Source organism: Ambystoma mexicanum, chromosome 13 (assembly GCF_040938575.1).
Source record: "Ambystoma mexicanum isolate Mex_15411 chromosome 13, UKY_AmexF1_1, whole genome shotgun sequence".
NCBI lineage: Eukaryota > Metazoa > Chordata > Amphibia > Caudata > Ambystomatidae > Ambystoma > Ambystoma mexicanum.
In genome coordinates, this window is record NC_090938.1 from 677771819 (window position 1) to 677786850 (window position 15032).

The 15032-nt window shown below is 48.4% G+C and overlaps 1 protein-coding gene across 1 annotated transcript; it reads left to right on the forward strand.

Moving 5' to 3' along the window:
• The first annotated feature begins 1092 nt into the window (after window positions 1-1092).
• Window positions 1093-11878, forward strand: LOC138520659 (dickkopf-related protein 2-like). Its single transcript, XM_069632946.1, has 4 exons — window positions 1093-2034; window positions 6970-7138; window positions 8005-8200; window positions 11716-11878. Exons 1-4 carry the CDS (start codon window positions 1879-1881, stop codon window positions 11774-11776), a joined length of 582 nt encoding a protein of 193 aa, XP_069489047.1. The 5' UTR covers window positions 1093-1878; the 3' UTR covers window positions 11777-11878.
• Window positions 11879-15032: the final 3154 nt, after the last annotated feature.

Genomic DNA, 15032 nt, shown 5'->3' on the forward strand with positions numbered 1-15032 from the left:
TAATGCACAGTAAAGGTATGTTGGGGAGGGGGGGTCTCTGTATTTTGGTGCAATACCTTATCTCCCACGCCTTACTAAGAACCGACATAGGAGGGGTTTTAGGCCTCCATGTCTACCAGGGTTGCCTGAGCAGAGGTTTGAGCCCCTCATCCACCCAAAATGAGCGCTACTGCCTTGGAAGTCCAGTGTGTCTACTAGCCTAGCACACCCTCTTCTGCGTCATCTCTCCCTAGAAAGGAGTTCATATATTATGGATGATCACGCCTCCATACTTATATAAGCATTTAACTCCAAGTAATCATAATTGGTTATTTATAACGCGGGTTTCTAAGGCCGGAGCCGGGGATCGAACCTGTGTTGCTCTCCACCCGGCCAAGTCCCTTTCTGTGTCTGCAAACTACTGTCCCATTTTCCCTCCCTCTTCCACGTGCTCATGCTGTTTTTCCCAGCAGAATACGGTCTGGTGAACCCCTCGACGGGGGGCACAATGCGCCACGGACAAGGCTTCGGCTCTTTGAAACTACCACAATGGCTGATCCATGCAGGTAACGTTACATAACATTGGACGGTGATTGGTATTCATGGGCACAGAATGTGGGCCATCTTGAAACACCTTTTGAAAGCAGAGAGATCTCTCTCTTTTCGCCAGCTAAACCTAGATTAGTCGGTAACCGTGGTAACCAGTGTAACCTCCAAAAAGCACATGATTGCTGCTTCACGTTTAGGGAGAGTTGGCGTCACTCTTCCTGGAATAAGGCTTTGCCACCCTCTTTCCTCAGGCCTCGCACTCCCCTTGGGCTCACTCTTCCTCTGGGGCCTTTCTCAATGTACTACCACCTCTAGTGCCTTATTACTCCTCTATCCTGCCTTCCCTTGCGCCCATCACTCGTCGGTGCTCCTTGTCCACGCCCCCCTCTTTCTGCCGGTGCCCTCTGCCTTCATTTGCTCTTTCCCTGGAGCGCGTTTCCCTCTTTGTGGCGCATCTCTGCCTGCGCCACCTTTCTCTTGTGCACCACTATTACAGTCCATCTGCCCCCCCCCCCCCTCAGCCTGTACTCGCCCTTTCCTTAAAACCAGCCTCTTCCTGGGCCGACACTTCTCCTTTGGTGCTGTCCCCCTGTGCACCCCATACCCCCCTCGCCCTTTCTCTGCCACCTTGCTCTTGCGCATCTGCGCCTCCGGCCACCTGTTCCCCATCTGCCTGTACTCGCTCTGCCTCTCCCCGTGCCTCGTCGCCTCCTTCTCCTGTGCCCTCTGCCTGCTGCTCTGCCTCTTTTGTCCATCTCCCCCTACGCCCCCACACTTCCTCTGCCAGCTCTGCCTGCGCACCCCCTAGCCTGTCGCCCTGAACTCTTTCATTCCCTGTACCTCGCTGTCCCTGCGCCCCTTTTTTCCTTTGCCACCCTTTCCACGGGCCTCCCCCCTGCACGTGCGCCTATCTCCACGCAGGCTGGGCCCCGTGCCCCTCTCACGGTGCCGCCCTCTGGCCCTGTTTGCGCAGTATTCCTGGAGCCAGCGGCTGTCAGGCCTGTAATTGGCTTTGTCGCGGAGGTTTGTTTTGGGGTTGCTGGGGGCAGGGCGGCTCATTACGGTAAGCCGATAACTCCTAATTGCCTCCTCCTACCCATTATGTGAACAAACACTGGTTACATCGGGTCTTGTGCTGGCACTGGCAGGGTGCATATATACATATAAATAAAGGTTCCAGGAGGGGTTGCGCTCCATTCCAGCCTCTACCAGAACTTGCGCTGCCCCTCTGCTGTCCCCTTCTGCCGGCGCTGCCTCCGGGACCTGCAGTGCCCACTTTACCTCTTCCGCTCTGGCCTCACTGTACCTGCGCCGCGCAACTGCCCCAGCCCTTCTCCCCGCGCCAGGGCGATGCCGTCGGCAGGACTTGCCCTGCTTTGCGCCTGCGGGCTCCTTCCCGTGTGCCAGGGTTACATCTGGGCATGGATGCTGTCCATACCGTATGGCACCCCCGAAGACGCCATGCCCAGGGCTGCGCCCCCTCCAGACAGCGACAGAGCTTCCACGGTAAGTGCCCGCAGGGCCCCCGCACGTACACTGAGAAGCATGAGAAGCACATGACTCTGTGGCTGGAAGAGATACGTGCAGTGGGCCGGCTAGCCATGAATAATATTACACGGGGTAACAGGCGCCAAAGGCCTGGCATACTGCCCCTTCTGCCAGTGAGCGTGCGTGCGTGTCTGTGTATATATGAGAGAGAGATCATGGTTGCATTTAACAGCGGTTTCCTGGACGTCCTTCAAAGTGCCCCCCCTACAAAGAGAACCTTGATTGTTTCACTTGGGGGCCAGAGGTATTCGTAGTCTGGGACTGGCCTCTAGGGCTATAGGGAAGTGCAAGTCCAACATGCCATGGGCCCATTTTTTTGGGTCAGTTTGATAAGTTACTTGACTGTGCAGTTGGTAGTTTTTACCAATGTTAATCAACTAATACTCTTTAAAATGTGACATTTTCTTACTTATCAAATTCAAACTAATGTTATATTTTTTGGCAAACAATTCACACCATAATCACTGGGTTCTGGAGTCCCCCAGGGCTCTGCCTTGTTACTTTTACAGGGACTGTATGGATCCCCGTTGGGTTGACACGGTTCTACTGATTGCAGTGCGTGATTTCAACCACTCGAGTCTATCTGGGAAATATTGAGTGCGGGATGGCCAGGAACTTCCTCGAGTTAATGCCCCTCCCCCACCCCACTTAATATAAAATAGTGGAGGTTCTGATTGGTATTTTTGTGAAGGCCGTGGTGAGACGCCCATCGTATCCTATGGGGGACCTCCATTTTTAACTGGATTCTCCTCCAAGGTTACACTTATAAGAATTATACATGTCCCTATAATGTCATCTGTTTATACATGCAAGCACTTGGACTAGAGATGACATTAGGCCTGTGGCATAGAACTGACCAATCGCCTTTGAAATAAAACTAAAACCTTGTGATTGACACCACTCACAGACCCGCTGGGAATGGTGGGAGCACCCTGCACAGGGTGCAAGGGCGCTGCTTCCAGACCCATCACCGGGCAAGGCTGTTATGGGCACACCCCATCACTTGAAATCTGAGACATATAGGCCAAGTGGGCTAGGTTCATATTGTGAGGCCTTTACTTCGTGTACAGATCATGTTCACAAGTATGAATGCACAAAGTGGCTCATGTGGGAACTGTGCCTCTGAAAGCCTAGTAGAGTTGCAGTCAGAGTTCATAATAAGCGACTGCCATAGAAAGGCATCCGCCTACACAAATGGTTTAAGATATCAACATTTTAGCAAAAAAAATATCGAGTCCCCTTTGCTAAAATATGTAGATTTCCGTGTGGGGCCAAACTACCTCGGTCTACCCGTTTTTATATTATTGTCCTCGGGGAGTAATTGAGGACAGTTGAAAACACATTTCGATTGGCTGCCAGGTTGCGGAAGTGGCGCGTGCAGTCGCGTGCGTCACTGTCATGGCGGCCGCGGCGCCGTTTTCCTGAATACTGCGCCAGCGACGTCTCTGTGGAAAGGACGCAAGGCACTAATTCCCGTTTTTAGCAGACGAGTTTTGCCTTTATTTTCTCTTCCCACCTCGTAATCTCTCTGCTTTTCTCCCCCATTCATCGCTGTCCCAGGAAGTGTATGTTTTGTGCCGGACGCTCGACAATTGTTGATTTTTCGGATTTTGTAGTAGCTCGCCAGGACAGTGTAAAGACGTAAAATAAACACGTTGGAGTGGTTGCATTTAATTACCCGGGGAAGTGAAGCTTATTTCCCTGAGGAGGTATGCAATGATGAGGTGCGTGTCACCTGCTGAGAAAGGCCGTTAACAGAATAGAGGCCCTGCTGAGAAGCACTGGCTCAAGAAATGCACAGGAGGTCCCCTGCTAAGAGCTGGCACCGTGCCCTTACACGTAGATAATCTTACGGAAAGATGGTGGTTAGCTGGTACTGTATCATTAAAAGTTACATACGCACATATCGTCTGATTGAAAGTATAGGGGCCCCATTGAGCAATGCGGGGGTTGCACATTGCTCCTGCAGTGCAGCAGCATGCCTTCTACTATAGAAAGTTTCTGCACGTGGCGCTTTGCCAAACACAGACATGCTTGGTGTGCCGCGTCCAGCGTTGGCATTGTTCGCTCTGAACCTCCAAACCATGACCAATATGCGTATAGTCATGGTTTATGCATATCTGTAATGGAAAAAGCCAACGTCCTCGTCTCCCGCACTGTGCCACCCTGACCTGTAGTTAGTTACAAGTGTGCCAGGCTTAACGCCTCTAGGCGCTTTCCTCCCTGGGTTAGCCGGAGTCTGACCCTGCTGGCTGGGAAAGGGCCGAGTTCTGCACCCTGCATCCTCCGCGGGCCCCTACTTCCAAACGCAACCATAGCGCTCCCCCAGTCACAGCCACCCCCCATGCCTAGGGTCAGGCAGAGGCCTTGGGATCTGGAGCCCAGGGTGGGCCTCCAGGGTGAGGAGAGTTATTATTTCTATGTTTCCTACACTGTGCAAGCTCACCACCACGTTAGAAGTCTCAACGCGCGTACACCTTGTCTGAATGAAGGTGTGTTCGAACGCCCCCTCCCCCAGTCGTGTTAATATGTCCCAAATCACCAGCATAGCATTTTCAAAGCACTTAGGTTTATCCGTGGGGGGGGCTTATTGGGGGAAAGAGAGAGAGAGCTGCATGCACAGGGCCCCTTTGTCTTGTCCACTTCCCACTGTACTCTCGGACTCTCCTTGTTTCTGCTCCGAACCTTGTCCAAGGGACCTCATTTGGGGGCCACGGCTGTGACCCCTGAGGTCTCCCTTGCTACCTCTAAATGTTTTTTTTGTAAACTTTTTTTATTTTTCTAAAGGCCCACCTGGGCTGTGGCCAGCCCCATGTGGCTGTTTTGCAGTCCCTGGCTTTCTTGTTCAGGCCACTAAAAAAAAAACAGGGGGTTCCACAAGTGTAACACTTTGAGCAGTGACCCTAAATACGAAAGAATAGGAATAACAAATAGTCTTTGTGGAATTCAATACAATAATTGCTAGACTCATTAAAGGTTGTATTTCAGGCACACTTCAGGGGGTGAGTCACTGATTTAGTCTGATTTAATGTTTTCTTAAACACATGAAATTCACAAATCAGACAAAAATTCTATGTATTTTGCTTTTTGCAAATTGCAGTTATAGCATGTTTTTTCTGCCGTTGTCTCTGTAAAGATAATCACATGACATTCCATCTCTGTGTCGTCAGTCACTTGACAAAATCCTTGTGCCTAAAAGCTTGTGTACAGTGTCGAAATGTTTGACAATAGCACATCAAGTGGCCCTTGATTTCAATGTTCCACAATTAATGCTTTGTTGTAATGTTTCTATCTTTCCTATCTCCCTGGCATGCTGTTCAGGTTGTTTGTTTGCATGTATGAGGTAAGGAGGGCCCAGAGTATGGGATGCCTTGTGAGTGCACTGCTTTCCCTGCACTACGGGATACCATGTGAGTGCGCGGCTTTCCCTGCACTACTCTAAATTGTTTAATACACAGTTATGAACACTCCCGATGGTATGTAATTTGCAAGCTTCTGAAGCCTGAAAAGTAGATCCACGCAGGCTTGACATGTGGCCATCTTGGCACTAGACCTGCAGATGAACTGGCCTGATGTTAAATCTCAGTTACCAGTTCATTGGTATCCACTACAGAGTGTAATTTGCTTTCTGACTTTGAGAACACTGAGTCATGTAATTGCTCAATTTACTATACCATTGAGATAGCTTGAGCTGGTAGGATAGCTTAGTATCCCAGCAAGGCCAACTCAGCCTTTCATTCTTCTGAGGTCTATAAATGAGTACCAACACAGGTTGGGTGATATTGTATGTATAGTTGTTCTATATAATAACACATTATAGAAAATGGAGCTTTATAAACAAGGAGAAAAGGAGGAAGAAGGAAAGAACTAGATGACATGAACTTGATGTTTTAAACTGGAATAATGGAAAGTAACTTGTAAAAATTGTATTACAATTGAATCAAGTAAATAAAAAAAAATAACACATCATTTGGCCTTGGATGTCTGCTTGCATTCACAGTAATGTGGGCCTACACAAACTGATATTAACGAACCATGCGGTGATTCATTCTTATATGAAATGTATATCACATTACAGTGATATCTTAACCATATTTATCGTACTGTACTTAGGCACCATGCTATGTGATGCCACTTCCTGTTTGGTTTGGTTGGGTTCCATCGCGCGATGTCACTTTCGGCTGGGGTCAAATGACATCACTCCCTGTGATGCCATCAGAGGTCAAGAGTCGTGGGATGTCACTTCCACCACGCCTGGCATTTTGGTGAAATAGAGCCCCTGCTTGCCTCCTCCCGGATTTCCCTTCAAACCTCATCTCTTCCCCCATTCATGCCTCTCCCCCCTTTCCCCTCCCCCCACCCCATTACCCTCCTACCGGCATCGCCTTGAAACAGCATGGAGGTAGCAGGAAGCACACTATAATAAACTACCACTTTATACCACTATCAAACTTAAAGTACAGGAGAGAGACCTGCTGGGAAGTGCACGAGTGTCCCATTGGAAGTATAAGAGCCCCTTTCAGGAGTTCTGGTTCTTTTCTCATATGATGGCATTTGAATTACGCTTCCCCACTTCTACCCGAATGGGCCAGCCCAAGTATAGAAACATAGGCGTTCAATCTTAAAATAGCGCTTTTTTAAGTCGAATTTCGAAAATTATCGTTTTTTTTCAAATTGCCGGGGTTGGGGGGTGGTGTCACCCCGCAGGACTCCCCCCTTTCCCCATACCCTAACCCCACCCCCTATCTATTTATTTTGGTACACAAATCCGTAAACTCGTTATTTTCGGCCTCGTTGTTTTGGGGAATATCAACCGGGGCCTCGCCACATTTCATAACTGGCATCAGTCTCTTCTCACTCCTCTGACAGTCTCCCTTTTTTTAAAAATTCTAGGTAACCTGCGACCGAGGCTGCAGCAGAGGCCAGTACTGCGACCGCCACTTCGGCCTGTGCCTACCCCTCCGGCAGGAAGGCCAGTACTGCAGGAAGGACTCACAGTGCAGCCGGGGCCTCAACTGCATGTTCGGGCGATGCCATCGGATCGTGCCCGAGGGCCACGAAGGTGAGTCGCGGGGTGGGACTGGTCGCGCAGCCTGCTGATATATCCTCCCCAACCTATCAGCCTACTCAAAGATGTGCTGACTCTACATGCCAAAGGGGCTGGGGCCGATGCAGTCACACATCGGGCATGAAGTTCCCTCTAGAGTTGGGTCAGGCACATTCGGCTTTCAAAAGGCCACAGGGCTGGGTCAGAGTCAGTCACAGGTCAGATTCAAATGGATGTGAAAGGCTGGTTAGGCAGGGGGATGCATGTTAGATATAACATCTTAAAGGCTGGTAGGGCTGGGCAGAGTCAGTCACATGTTATGTTTAACTGTATGTGTAAGTCTGAATATGCTGGGGGAAGAGTCAGGGACACGTCAGACATGCATCATAAATGCTAGGGGGGATTGGGTGGGGGGGAGACAACGCCTGTCTCTGTAGGTCTGGGGACGCCAGTCCCAGGCAGGCGTTGTCTCTCCCTGCCTCTGAACAGTTGGCAGGGTTGGAGAAGAAATGGCCCTGTGTTAGCCATAGCCTCACTGTGAAAAGCCAGTGACCCGGGGGATGAGACAGATCTGTCATTTACAGGACACGCCCCCACTTCCCCGAAGGACTGCATCAGAATTAATCTACCCACATGTTGCAGACTTCTGTACTAAACTGGTAGGTCGCAGGTTCGAATCCCAGCCGGCCCTGTTCAAGCTTGCAATTTGTCACGCCAAATACAATGGGTATAGGAAGGAGAAGGATTATAGCAGCAAGCACGAGTAATAGAAACACAAGCAGTGCTCGATTTAGGGACTCTGTGGACGTGTCGCCTTCGGGTGCTCACCCTTGTGTGCTGCACACCTCACAATCGCCCTTTTCTCCTTCTCGCCCTCTCAGGAGCTCGCTGCAGGCTGGACCAGGACTGTAAGCCTGCCATGTGCTGTGCACGTCATCATGGGGAAAGGGTGTGCAAGAGGCGGCTGACGCAGGGCGAGAGCTGCTATGTGCCCGACGGAGGACTGGCCTTCAGTATCAACCAAGTGTGCCCATGTGAGGAGGGACTGGCCTGCCGGAACCAGCAAACAGGAAGAGAGTAAGTACTGGAACCCCTGTCAGCCAAATGGACCCCACCCATATCACACAAACATCGCCCAGCTCACCAGCTATAAGCCATCTGTCGCCTCTCAAACTTGAGCGCAGCTCACGACCTTCCTCTTCTCCTCTGCTTGCTCTCTCTCCCTCCCCTGCTGAATTACCTGTCTGCTGCGCCGACTGGTCGCTTGTCTCATGTGGTGCCAGGCTCCTGCAGGACCAGTCTCCCCCCGCACTGCCTCCGGGCCCACCGCACACTTAGGGTCTGTAACTGTAACCCTGTAGTCCCCTGTCTCCTTGCACTGTCCTGGCTGCACTTACTGAGAACAATTGCCCTGATTGGACTCCCTCTCCCTGGCACTTCTCCCTCTCCCTCCCCCTGCACTTTGCGTTCGCACTTGCACCATCTGAATGGCACAAGGCCTAGTAAGATCACAATCTTGTCCTCCCTTTGTCTTCACTCCCTTGTCTTGTCACACCTAGAAACACTTGTTTACAGGCGCATTATAAATGACATGTATCATATAGCAAGCACCTCAACAGAACCCTCAAAACGCAAATCCTGGCCATACCTCCAATTTTGTGCCTGTCACTCAGACAGTCCTTATACGCCCAGTCACCAGTAACAATAATGGCATCCTAAACTAGGCTCTGAACACTAAGCTGTATACCTGAACTCTTGTGGCCGTCCAACCAACCTCAACCCCTGGCATTGCCTTCATTCTGTCGCCCATTGCCAAGGCAGCTTCTTACCCCTACCCCTTTGACTTTTAACTCTAACCTTGGCCAGAAACCAGCAATTTACCCCCTACCCTGACCTCCATTCAAAGGCTCTTAAGCATGTTTCTAAGGGTTCTATGTACTTAGTTCGCCAGGAATTTTTTCTCTGAGTTTTTTGCTGAATATTTTCAGCTAAAAAAACGAATTGAAATGTGTTTTTTGATTTGGAGGGGGGGGGGGTTCCCCCCAAACTCCCTTCCCTATTATCTTGACCCTATTCCCCAAACCCCTTATACCTTGTATCCCCTTACCCCCCTCATATTTTTCAATGAGATTTTTAGGCTGAAAAATGTTCTGCAAAAAAAGACGCAAAAAAAGCCTGGCGTTGTAACAAAGTCGTACCGATTAAACAATTCATGCTCTATAAACTGGTTGGGTCCCCCTTGGGCCATGACTTATTGGAAAATTACATTGTCCCCAAAACCTTAAAGTTTGGTGCTATTAAGAACTCTATTCGGACCAAGAGTGGTTTCTCTCCTGAGGCTTTGACTAAACTCTATGGAGCAAGCAGAGTATTCGTTATGGTCTTGAATGCTACAGGGAAAAGCAAGTTCATTGGGAGACTAGACTGCGGGGGAAACTTTGGCGCCCGGTTTTGGGCTTAGCCTGCGCGGTCCCGATACAAGCTATTAGAAGTGAATTGGGCCTCTGCTCCATCCTTACTCTGCGATAGGCAGTGATTGGGGAATTAAGATCTTCATGGATAAAGATAAGGAAGCCTCACTATTACATTTATTTGCAATCATTCCTAATGAAAGTAAGGACGGTCGCGTTTTAGAAAATGACTCGTCTCCTTGCAAAACCTTGTATGAAAAGATAGGTTGGGTGCTGGAAGCTCCTAGTGGTTACGGTCTAGCAAGGACATACATGAATGCCAAAGCACTCCATTGGGCGAGAGCTAACCAAGGTGAATATTTAATTACTAAGAAGTGGTTTCAGAAATATGTAAGACAAGTCTCCAATTGGTACCTTTTGACTATTTGGGTGAGTGACCAAACCGTGCAATGCTTTACATTATAATGCAATACCTCAGATTTAAGGCAATACCTACTAAAATGCTGCAGGCGGCATGGTCTAAAACACCTATCAAGACTATGCGCCCTACTAAAATGCTACAGGCGGCATGGTCTAAAACACCTATCAAGACTACGCAGCATACTAAAATGCTGCAGGCGGCATGGTCTAAAACACCTATCAAGACTACGCGCCATACTAAAATTCTGCAGGCGGCATGGTCTAAAACACCTATCAAGACTACGCAGCATACTAAAATGCTGCAGGCGGCATGGTCTAAAACACCTATCAAGACTATGCGCCCTACTAAAATGCTGCAGGCGGCATGGTCTAAAACACCTATCAAGACTATGCGCCCTACTAAAATGCTGCAGGCGGCATGGTCTAAAACACCTATCAAGACTATGCGCCCTACTAAAATGCTGCAGGCGGCATGGTCTAAAACACCTATCAAGACTACGCAGCATACTAAAATGCTGCAGGCGGCATGGTCTAAGACTACGCGCCATACTAAAATGCTGCAGGCGGCATGGTCTAAAACACCTATCAAGACTACGCACCATAGTAAAATGCTGCAGGCCGCATGGTCTAAGACTACGCGCCATACTAAAATGCTGCAGGCGGCATGGTCTAAAACACCTATCAAGACTATGCGCCCTACTAAAATGCTGCAGGCGGCATGGTCTAAAACACCTATCAAGACTACGCGCCATACTAAAATGCTGCAGGTGGCATGGTCTAAAACACCTATCAAGACTATGCGCCCTACTAAAATGCTACAGGCGGCATGGTCTAAAACACCTATCAAGACTATGCGCCCTACTAAAATGCTACAGGCGGCATGGTCTAAAACACCTATCAAGACTGCGCGCCATACTAAAATGCTACAGGCGGCATGGTCTAAAACACCTATCAAGACTACGCAGCATACTAAAATGCTGCAGGCGGCATGGTCTAAAACACCTATCAAGACTACGCAGCATACTAAAATGCTGCAGGCGGCATGGTCTAAAACGCCTATCAAGACTACGCGCCATACTAAAATGCTGCAGGCGGAATGGTCTAAAACACCTATCAAGACTACGCGCCATACTAAAATGCTGCAGGCGGAATGGTCTAAAACACCTATCAAGACTACGCGCCATACTAAAATGCTGCAAGCGGCATGGTCTAAAACACCTATCAAGACTACGCACCATAGTAAAATGCTGCAGGCGGCATGGTCTAAGACTACGCGCCATACTAAAATGTTGCAGGCGGCATGGTCTAAAACACCTATCAAGACTACGCGCCATAGTAAAATGCTGCAGGCGGCATGGTCTAAGACTACGCGCCATACTAAAATGCTTCAGGCGGCATGGTCTAAAACACCTATCAAGAGTACGCGCCATACTAAAATGCTGCAGGCGGCATGGTCTAAGACTACGCGCCATACTAAATTGTTGCAGGCGGCATGGTCTAAAACACCTATCAAGACTACGCGCCATAGTAAAATGCTGCAGGCGGCATGGTCTAAGACTACGCGCCATACTAAAATGCTTCAGGCGGCATGGTCTAAAACACCTATCAAGAGTACGTGCCATATTTGGACTCAATGTGAATCGTTAGAAGCAATTTATGTTGTGGCGTAAATTTAACCAAGAAACACAATCAATGTAAAATAATAATAATCTGTTTATTGGGGTCCCCGCCACTAACCATGTCCTGTTCTTCCCTCCACAGTTCCGAGTTCGAGTATTGGCGCGAAGCAGGGGCCTGGCAGTGCCTGGGGTCATTACCCTGAACACACAGAAGATGTCCTGCATTATTTATTATTTGTAAATATCTTGTAAATACCAAACTATTATCTATTTTTGAGAATAATAAAAACGACCCAGAAAACGCAGCGAGATCGAGGTGTCTTTTCATGGGTGTAATTTTAGTTTTATGGGGGTGGGGGGGCAAGGGCGTTTGTCCCCCCCCAACTTTTGTGGCACAACATTTTGTCCCACTCATTTGACAGGGGCCCCTTTCATGTAGATATCATGTACCCCCAATATTTTCAGCCAAGGTAGAATGCCAGCATGCCCGTGTATGCAGGACCTGAAGATGGGCACGAGAGGCTGAAACTCGTTTTTCCTCTGCAAGGAAGTGGGTGGCTAGGACGGGTAGCACTCCTCTCTCCTGGGAATGGGAGTGGTAGGCGGGTGATTAGACAGCTTCCTCCTGGGGGTGAGAGGGATAGGTCGATGTGTTACACTCCCCTCTCCCGGGGGGTAAGGGACAGGCCAGCTTCCACTAAGGGACAGAAAGAGTGGCTGGCACTACTCCAGCCTGAGCAGGGGTAGGACGGTGTGTGCTACTCTCTCTGGGAAGCATGGGTAGGGTGCCTTGCATTGTCCCACTGGCTAGGGGGGTCAGGATCACTGTCACTTCCATTTCCTGGGCAAGAGAGAAAGATGGATGCCTTCCAGTTGTGTCTCCTGGGCAGACACTGTGAGGGACTTTGGCATGTTGTAGATAGCGTGAAGGGCTTGTAGCGCACAGGCAGACAGGGCAAGGGGCTTCAGGCATAGAGGCAGATAGCGCGGTGGCGCTGGGGCATTGGCACGCAGTGTGAGGAGACTGGCACATGGACAGTGCGTGAGGTGCTTGGAGCACATAAGCAGAGTGGAGGGGCTTGGGTAAAGAGGCTGGGGTATGGGCAGACAGCGTTAGAGCAATAACACACGGTCAGTCTAGGCGCTTTGTGCACATTGACAGATAGTGCAAAGGACGTGGACAGACAGTGTGAGAGGCTGGGGGTAAAGAAAACCAATGCGAAGGCCATAAGATCAAATAAGAGATAGCTCAGCGAGTTAAAGGCGTGGTTGCAAGGTTTGTGTGCAAACTGCTGTAATAGATTTGAATCCCACCAGGGAGAACTCAGCCCTACACCCTTTCAAAGACAAAAAAGCATATCATTACATTTTAATAAAACCTATTAATAAAAAAACGCTTTAATATCCTAATATAACGATTATCAAATGCACTTGATTAAATTCCTCCTGCACTTAGCCTATTGGTCGGTGCTAGAGGAATTTAATCAAGTGGACAGACTGGAATTCTGGGGCGTTTGGACAGACAATGCTGTGGACGTTGGGCACATGAACAGACACCCCAAGAGGCGCAATTCATAAGAACAGACACTGTGCGGCGCTTAAGGTACACAGCGTTCTGAGCATTGGCCACATAGAGGTTGTGAGGCGCCTGCAGGAATGGTCACCCCTGCGCCTCTTTCTCGATGAATCGTCAGTACACCCGCTCTGCACCTCACAGCCATGGATTATAACTGTGTTTCATAAGGAGTATCACTTACATTTCAATGCACTCATCCCTGCGACTCACCCTTGTTCGCCACAGGCATCTTGTGTTAACAAACAGTCACACCCGGGCCATTAGACATGCTGCTCTGGCGGCACAAGCCAGGGGATACCCCCCCCCTCCTCCCCCATTCTATGTATGTCTGCGGCTGCCTGTGAAGAACATTCTAAGGGTACAACGTCTATTAATGGCCGCTTTTTTTTTTTCGCTGCATTTTTGGCCGCCGATTTTTTTACCGCTAAAAAAATCGACAATTATGGTGGGGTGGTTAGAGGGATATAAGGTGTAGGGGGGTCTGGGGACTAGATTGTAGATAGGTAGGAAGGGGGGCAACCAATGCAGTGAAATAAAAGCGGGCGATGGAATGACATGGAACCCTGTGAACATGTATACACAGTCACGTGTCTCCATGGGTAGGTGGAAGACGTACTTACCAGCAGCGCCTTTCTCCGTTCATCGGCGAATCTTTTTATAATAATAGGATTTCTAAAATGAAGGAAGCAGTCGACATGCTAATTTAAGGATTCTATTAAGATGTCATTGTATAAATGCGCCACTGTTATTAAAAAGCCGTCTGGAAAGTGGCCATTATCCTTCTGCAAGTGCTCAAAACCATGGCATCTTTTGCGCACAACCCTTGCTAGTCTCTAGCCACGTGGCTGTGAATGGCGACGTCCAATGGAACGTCACAATTCCTCTAAAGGAGCCGAAGGTGTCTTGCATCCCAGAGGCCGCTTGTCATGGCAGGCTTTGTGGCACTTTGAGCAAAAGCAAAATAAGGTTATCTTTTTTTTAATTTTTTTTTTATTGAATATAGTTGAATAAACAACTTTTTCAATATATAGACAATATTCATTTACAAATACAAACGAAATTCAGCATTTACTTTAACAAGAAACATTCAATTAATAATGTAATACATTGTGCAAATAGTCCAAATAGATAAAAACATATGATAAGATAGCTAAAACAATTAGGACTTAATTGTGATAATTTTAGGTAATAAAAAACAATTCATAAGCAATTAAAAAAAAAAAGGTTTAAGCAAGAAGATACGATTTGAAAGAAAGGAGGAAGAAGAGAAAGGGCCTAACATATTAGGAGCTTGACTAAACCAATATGTTCTTAGTTGGAAGACATAACACATGTCATAGTTCTCATAGAACCATTGTGTCATTAGTATGAGACTCATCCTCATTTAGCATGCGATTCTTTTAACAATTGCTAATAGGCCCTTCACATATTTACTTTGCCAATGCTTAAACGCAGCTGCAATCTTGATGGTCGTCATATTTATGTCTTTAAATCACAGTCGACACATCCTTAAGTTTTGACATAATGACTTCCAAAAAATTGTGAGTGGCAATACGAAGACTCATTGAGTTGGTGGACAAAAGTAACGACCATCGGGTTTCAGGAGGTAGGATAAATGAGGTGCAAAAAATTTAATTCTAAGTTCAGTTAGCGCTGGACAAGCAGATACAACATAAGATTATCTGCAAACCCGTGGTATGAGAATTCTTTAGGACAGCCACTTGGACGGCAGGATGTGCTATATTATACAATGTGTACCTTCTAGCGATGGCCAGTTCTCCATCTGCATTTCACAGTGAAGCGAGTGCCGCTCGGCTGTACATAATGGCAACGATGTGCGTGCAGACGAGCATAACGCACGGCAGATGGCCATCAGGACAGAA